The sequence below is a fragment of the Engraulis encrasicolus genome, chromosome 11 (assembly GCF_034702125.1).
Source record: "Engraulis encrasicolus isolate BLACKSEA-1 chromosome 11, IST_EnEncr_1.0, whole genome shotgun sequence".
In the NCBI taxonomy this organism is placed as follows: Eukaryota; Metazoa; Chordata; class Actinopteri; order Clupeiformes; family Engraulidae; genus Engraulis; species Engraulis encrasicolus.
This window is the reverse complement of record NC_085867.1, coordinates 27,134,113-27,141,612: the sequence shown is the minus strand read 5'-3', so window position 1 is coordinate 27,141,612 and position 7,500 is coordinate 27,134,113. Positions and strand designations below refer to the sequence as shown.

At 45.7% G+C, this 7,500-nt stretch overlaps 1 protein-coding gene across 1 annotated transcript in view; it reads left to right on the top strand.

Moving 5' to 3' along the window:
- The window catches only part of npr2 (natriuretic peptide receptor 2), an 84,970-nt gene that overhangs the window by 74,525 nt on the left and 2,945 nt on the right, over positions 1–7,500 (top strand). Inside the window, exons 19-20 of the mRNA XM_063210317.1 lie at positions 2,892–3,066; positions 6,302–6,400. Of these exons, the coding sequence (XP_063066387.1) occupies positions 2,892–3,066; positions 6,302–6,400 (274 nt within the window). The remainder of the gene's footprint in view (positions 1–2,891; positions 3,067–6,301; positions 6,401–7,500) is intronic.

Below are 7,500 nucleotides of genomic sequence, written 5' to 3'. Positions count from 1 at the left end.
CCTCATACAGTACTGCACAGTACAGCAGACTCCGCTCCTCTTGACCTTTAGCAGACTGCCGTGTTAATTACACACCGTGAGAGTATTTTGGGACCCTAATACACTCTCTAAGTGTTGAATTAACACTGTATTTTCCCCCGGTGCAGCCAGTCTAGTTAGTGTAAGCACTACTGCACTGCGCTTTAGGCACTGCCACCGTCTACAGCACTGCATCTCCCTCTGTCTGCCCACGCACACTGGCCATATTGAGCAATACGTATGATAAGATAACAGAATAGAATAGAATCCAATAAAATTGAAAAGAATATAATCAAATCAGATCTAATACAATATAATACAATACAATGCAATGCAATGCAATGCAGTGCAGTGCAGTGCAGTACAATACAATACAATACAATACAATACAATCAAGGCTCTGAATTATAATTTTTTCATCACCAGCCAAAGTGGCTAGTAGATGTCAATCTTCCCAGCCAAACAAACACTCATTAATGCATCAAAGTGGCTAGTAAGTTTTCTTTTCTACTGTTCAGACTGAAATTTCACCAGCATTTGGCCATTTGACAGGTGTGACAACCCTGAATGCAATACAATACCATACAATACTGTACAACCCAGTAAAATACAATACAATACATGCCACACTAGAATAGCACAATATTGTCAGAAGATGTGTGCAACATAGGCCTACTGTACACTGGGCACACACGTTTTGTTTCTTCACAACCTAGATTGACTCAATGAATAACAGTGCAACACAAAGATAATAGATAATAACATGGAGAGTGAAAAAAGGGGGAATGAATCATGTTTGAATGAGTCAGATGTTTATTCATACACTCGCATACACAATGCTCTCCATGACTGTGAGATAATCTGGCTTAGGAGCTTGTGTCATGCCGCCAGAGACAGCATGTCAGAAGCATATCCAGGGAAGCCGACAGGGGGGGACAAAGGGGGCAGTTGTCCCGGGCCCAGGGAGAGAGGGGGCCCAGAATTGGATCCCCATTACATTGTATGTATTGGGTTTGGAGCCCTTTAATATGTCTTTGTCCCGTGCCCAGCCAAAGCTGTCAGCGTGTCAGAAGCATGTCCCCTGTTGTCTCCTGAGCACGGAGCTCATTTCTCTCTGCACCTCTCTCCTGTCCCCTGTCACCATTATGAACCTGTCACATGCCACCTCTGTAACCTGTCCCCTGGGGCCTTGTCACCCACTACCTGTCAGAGCTGTCCTCTGTTGACATCACATTGTGGGGGAAGTTGTGGCCTAATGGTTACGGAGGTGGTTTTAAGATTAGAGGGTTGCAGGTTTGAATACCACCCTTACCTCTCCCTACACCACCATCCATGTCTGAAGTGCCTTTGAGCAGGGCACCTAACCCCATGTTGCTCCAGGGACTGTAACCAAAACTCTGCAAATAACTGAAAGTTGGTATGGATAAAAGTAATGTAATGTTATATAATCTGCCATTCCAACATACTGTATGTCCCCTAGGGTCACCATTGTCACCAATATCACCATTGCTTGTCCCCTCTCATGATTGTCTTATGTCACCACTACCTGTCCTCTGTAGCCTATCTCACCATTGGCTTTCACCATTTCCCGCCACTAGGTCCCTTTTTTTTAGGGGCTTTTATGCCTTTATTTGACAGGACAGTTGAAGATGGTGACAGGAAGCGAATGGGGCAGAGAGACAGGGGAGGATCGGGAAATGACCCCGGCCGGACTCGAACCGGGGTCCCCGAGGGTGGGCATGCAAGCCCAAATGTGGGGGCCTTAGCACGCTGCGCCACAGCGCCCCCCAGGTCCCTTTTTTTATCAGTTCCCGTGTACCATTACTTGTGCCCTCTCTCACCTCTCCTGTGTGCTCTGTCAACATCCCATGTCACCAGGCAATGCAAGGCAAGGCATGTTTATTTATATAGCGCATTTCATACACAGGTGCAACTCAATGTGCTTCACAAAGTTAACAAATGTAAATGAAAGGAAACAGGGAAGAAAGAAGGAAATAAATTAGAGTCAAAAAACATTTAAAATATTAAGATAAAACATAAGGTAAAAATAATACCAGTACCTGTGGATTACCTGTCCCCTGTCCCCTGTCCCCATTACCTATTACACGCCACCATTACCTGTGCCCTGTCACCATTACTTGTCACCTCGCTCATCTGTCACCATGACCTGTCCCATGTCACCTCTCACCTGCCTCCTTAATCTGTCTCATCACCATTACATGGCACCTCTCAACTGTCCCTTGTCCTCTCTCATCTCTCTTCTGTCCTCTCTCCTTTCCTCTCTCATCTCTCTTCTGTCCTCTCTCCTTTCCTCTCTCATCTCTCTTCTGTCCTCTCTCCTTTCCTCTCTCACCCGTCCCCTCTCTCCTTTCCTCTTCCACCTCTCTTCTGTCCTCTCTCCTTTCCCCTCTCTTCTGTCCTCTCTCCTTTCCTCTTTCCCCTCTCTTCTGTCCTCTCTTCTGTCCTCTCTCACCCGTCCCCTCTCTCCTTTCCTCTCTCAACTCTCTTATGTCCTCTCTCACCCGTCCCCTCTCTCCTTTCCTCTCTCAACTCTCTTATGTCCTCTCTCACCCGTCCCCTCTCTCCTTTCCCCTCTCACCTCTCTTCTGTCCTCTCTCCTTTCCTCTCTCTTTTCCTTCTCTTCTGTCCTCTCTCCTATCCTCTCTACTGTCCTCTCTCACCTATCCTCTGTCCTCTCTCCTGTCCTCTATCCATTCCTCTCTCACCTCTCTTCTGTCCTCTCTCCTGTCCTCCCTCACCTCTCCTCTGTCCTCTATCATTTCCTCTCTCTTTTCCTTTCTCACCTGTCCTCTCTCTTTTCCTTTCTCACCTGTCCTCTCTCACCTGTCCTCTGTCCCCTGTTTCCTGTGCAGGTGGAGACGATCGGTGACGCGTACATGGTGGTGTCAGGGCTGCCGGTGCGCAACGGCAAGCTGCATGCGCGCGAGGTGGCCAGCATGTCGTTGGCGCTGCTGGAACAGGTCAGGACCTTCAAGATACGCCACCGGCCCAACGACCAGCTGCGGCTACGGATAGGCATCCACACAGGTGAGCACCACCTCGAGCACCGCCGGGTGCCATACCCAATACCCAAATACCAGCTGCTGGTACGGATAGGCATTCACACAGGGCAGGAACCTCGCACTGCAGATGCACCACATCGTACCTCACCAAGCTGTACCACACCCAAATTCACCACACTGTACCTACCAAGCTGTACCACACCCAAATTTACAATAACTGGTGAAACCACTATGTAATATCATGTGCTAGTGTTGTACTTACAGCATAAATTTACTTCGACTTTTACTTTGGCCACCTCTGGGAATGCACCACACCGTAACACAACAGGATGTAACACACCGAAACGTACCACGTACCAGACTGAAACCCACCACCCCATACTGCTTCAGCCTGTGTCTTAACACACCATAGCAGTGTTATAGGGCAGCAGGCTTTACCCAGCCTCTCTCACCCTTGGTTGCCTCGGCTATTTGTGGATGGCAGGCTGGGTAAATGCCAGATGACTCACCTGTAGGCTTGTGCTGTCATCTTTTTAACCTCCCTCTCTTACACAACACTCGTTCGTTTCTTCTCTGCCAGTATTTTTTGTCTGCTGCTATCGTTCCCTCTCTCTCCCTTCCTCATTTCTTCATTCTGCCTCCTCTCTCTCTCTCTCTCTCTCTCTCTCTCTCTCTCTCTCTCTCTCTCTCTCTCTCCCTTTCTCATTTCTTCATTCTGCCTCCTCTCTCTCTCTCTCTCTCTCTCTCTCTCTCTCTCTCTCTCTCTCTCTCTCTCTCTCTCTCTCTCTCTCTCTCTCAATCTCTCGATCTCGCTACAAGAGTGTTGCAATCACAACATATAATAACTGGAATTCAAAATAGATAATGAAATAAACTGTTTATAAATTCTGCGTTGGGGTTAGACATCATGGTCTATGTAGTCAAAACACATGCCCACCCACGCACACACACACACATTCACATATCTACCGTGTCTCCAAGGAAGGACAGCTCAGCCCCTTGGCTGTGTTAAAGCACTTCTTCGGAAAAGCCAATGCCTTTTCTCTGCCTTTCCATCTAAGAGCTGTCACTCGCCCTGTAAACTATGCAGCGTAATGACTCAACTCTTTGACAATAAGAGCAGCACCATGGGTGTTAAATTGGACTCTCTGTGTGTTAATTTAGCACAGCAAAAGTGCACTGTGTGGGTGGGCATCTGAAACCGCACTAACTAATCACACAGTGGAATCTGAAAACTGCCGTGGACTGCATCAGCTGTTTTGTTTCCCTGTTCTGGTTATCCCTATTTCACAAGAGCAGCACAGCCCTATTCAGAGCAGTACGACGACGCGTGTTCAACTCCTCTCTCTCTCCCCATCGCTGCAATGCTGACGCAGACTGCCAATGCTGAGAAATCCAATTTAGTTCACACTCGTTAACACACTGCTTTACAGTGTAGTGTGTGTGCATGTGCGTGTGTGTGTGTATGTGTGTGCGTGTGCGTGTGTGTGTGCGTGTGCGTGTGTGGGCGTGCGTGTGCGTGTGCGTGTGTGTGTGTGTGTCCACACTGTTTTAAAAAGAAGTCCTGATTGGGTGTCTGATTGGAAAGATCAGTGTACTAAGATGTAAGATGTTGTCAGCCATCATGTCCATACATGGATAGTTGTGTATATCTGTATAGTGTGTATGTCAGCTTTCGTGAACATATAGACTTGTGTGAGGTATGTGGGGGACCTACTGTGTGGTACTGTAGGTCTGTGGGAGCTGTCCATAGACATGCATAAGGTGTGTGTGTGTGTGCGTGCGACGTGAGTGTATGCGTGTGTGTGTGTGTGTGTGATTGTGAGCTATTAAATACATTCAGCACAGAGCCCCATTAGATTGTATGAGCTAGGTTGTACAGTAGGCCTATGTGTAGACTTGTGTGTACCTGTTCCTGTGTGTGTCTGACCGAAACTGATAGTGTTGTGATGGTTGGAGTGTGCCTGTTGTGTGTGTGATGGTTGTGGAGCGTGCCGATGGGCCGTGCGGTGCAGTGTCTGTCTGTTGTTCTCTCTGCTGTGTATGTGATGGCTGTGGAGCTTGCCATGTCGTAGGGGTGGGCAATATGACGATATAAATCGTGAATCGTGATATCAGTACAAGATCGTCTCGAATCTGCCAAAGTGAAGAAATCGTATAGATCGTCCTGCAGTGAGGATGTTGACTATCAGTATCAAAGTGATGTCTGGCTCTGCCATCCAGTCGCTCTAGGTACTCTCAGTCAAGATTGTTCTCCGTTGTGGTACCCAAGTGGTGGAACAGTCTCCCAGAGGCAGCAAGACTAAGCACATCTCTTGCAGCCTTCAAGAAACAACTAAAGACATTCCTTTTTCGAGAAAATCTACTAGACTAATGCTTGAACTGGCCTTTCCCCAGGGCAGACTCCTGACATGATGTTTAGTTTAGTTTAGTTTGTGAGTGTGTGTTTGTGTGTGTGTGTACTCGTTATTTACTCTTTATATATATATATATATATATATAAGAAACAAAAAAAAAACCTAACTCCTCTTTGCAACTGCACTTGTTGTTCTGTATATCTCCTGTGCACTTTGTATTTGCTTGTGATGTTGGCTTGATTATGTCCTCTTTTGAAAGTCGCTTTGGTTATAAAGCGTCTGCCAAATGCAATGTAATGTAATGTAATGTACTTACTTGTGTTGTTGTCTTCACTTTTATTCTTTACATTATTGTATTCTTCTAATTGTGCACTTTATGAGAGTAGTGCCATCAGTGTGTTAGCATTTTATTAACTGCAAATTACAAATTACAAGCATATCAAAATGTATTTTTGTTGTTTTTATTTTTTGGATGGAATATCGTGATAAAAAAATCAAAATCGAGGTTTCATGTAAAAAACATTGTGATAATCGTGACATTTTTGCCATATCGCCCACCCCTACCATGTTGTGTTCTGCGTTGTGTTGCATCTCCCGGTTTCCCTGCTGAGTTTCCATAACAGGGCTCATCGTCATCGTCCACAGCTCATCCCAAGGCGCTCATTTAACCCCCTGTTTTCTCTCCCTCCCCCTCTTTTGTCTTTCTTCTCTCCTCTTTTTCATCATCTGTCATTCCCCATGTCTCGTCTTCGGTTTCTCTCTTTCTTTCCCTCTGCCTGTCTTTCTGCTTCTTTCTCTCTGTGTCTCTCTTTCTCTGACACACTTCCCGCCTCTCTCTCCTCCTCTCTCTGACACGCTCTCTCTGGCTACTCCTCCCCCCCACCTCCCTCTCCCCCCCTGCAGGTCCTGTGTGTGCTGGCGTGGTGGGTCTGAAGATGCCGAGGTATTGTTTATTTGGAGACACTGTCAACACGGCGTCTCGGATGGAGTCGACAGGAGAAGGTGGGTGTTCCACAGGGATGTAGCTATAGCTATAGGGGGGGTTGCAACTAGGGCATTTGTCCTTGGGCCCAGGGTCCTCTTGTGTTGGTGGTGGTGGGGAGTGGTGGCTATTGTGACCTTGGCAAAGCCGCATGGAAGGCCCTATCTGTGTTTTGCCCTGTGGTTCCGTGTGCAATTGTTCCGCCACTGGTGTTACTCCACCATGCACAAGTGTCAGGGTGTCACGGTGCCCCAGTTGTGCTGTGTGCTGACAAGATATTTTTTATTAAAAAAAATAGTAATTTTCTCACTGGACACGGACATTGGAGAACTTCCATTTGCATTGGCAATTCATGGCATACTTTTCCTGCCCTGAACGATCGATAAAAATGTTTTTCATTATTTTCGTGGTTATCATTTGTTTTTGTTTTATGAATCTGAAAAGCTATTTAGAAAGTTGAATAGGCTAAGTTACTGTAATTTCCCTGGGCAGTTATACGTGTGCATACACACTGCCCGCTCTACTGATGTCTCATGCCACATTCATACATTTCACACAGATGATGACCCTCAAAAGAATATTGGATACAAGTGACTAAGCACTTATCAAGACACCGTGTGTCAGCATCCATTGCTATTACACTCAACATAAAACTCAATATTTATTAGAGGTGCTGTGAGTGTATTGGAGAATTTTATTGGATACGTTTTTTTTTCTGAATACAACAAGCCAGTCTAGTTTTGGTACTCTGCAAACATACTCTACCAATTCTTATTATTATACCAATCCAATATTCAAAAGCCCAAGGTTAATTTTATTGTGAATCCGTGAAATGAAATAATGAAAATAAAGAGATTAATGTATCCCATTTCTCAGCACTGAACACGTGACCTCCATAGACAGCTCCACAGTAACTTTTTCTTCCATCGAGAAGATTTCAAAGATTCAGAAACACATTTAATGCTCAGTATTCAGTTCTGTATTCAGTATTCAGTATTCATTTTGGTATTCAGTTCAGTATTCAGTTCTGTGTTCAGTTTTCAGAATTCAGTGTTCAGTATTTAGTGTTCTCTGTGGTTGCATAGAGTGAGGAATCATGTTCTCTCACCAAACACCACAT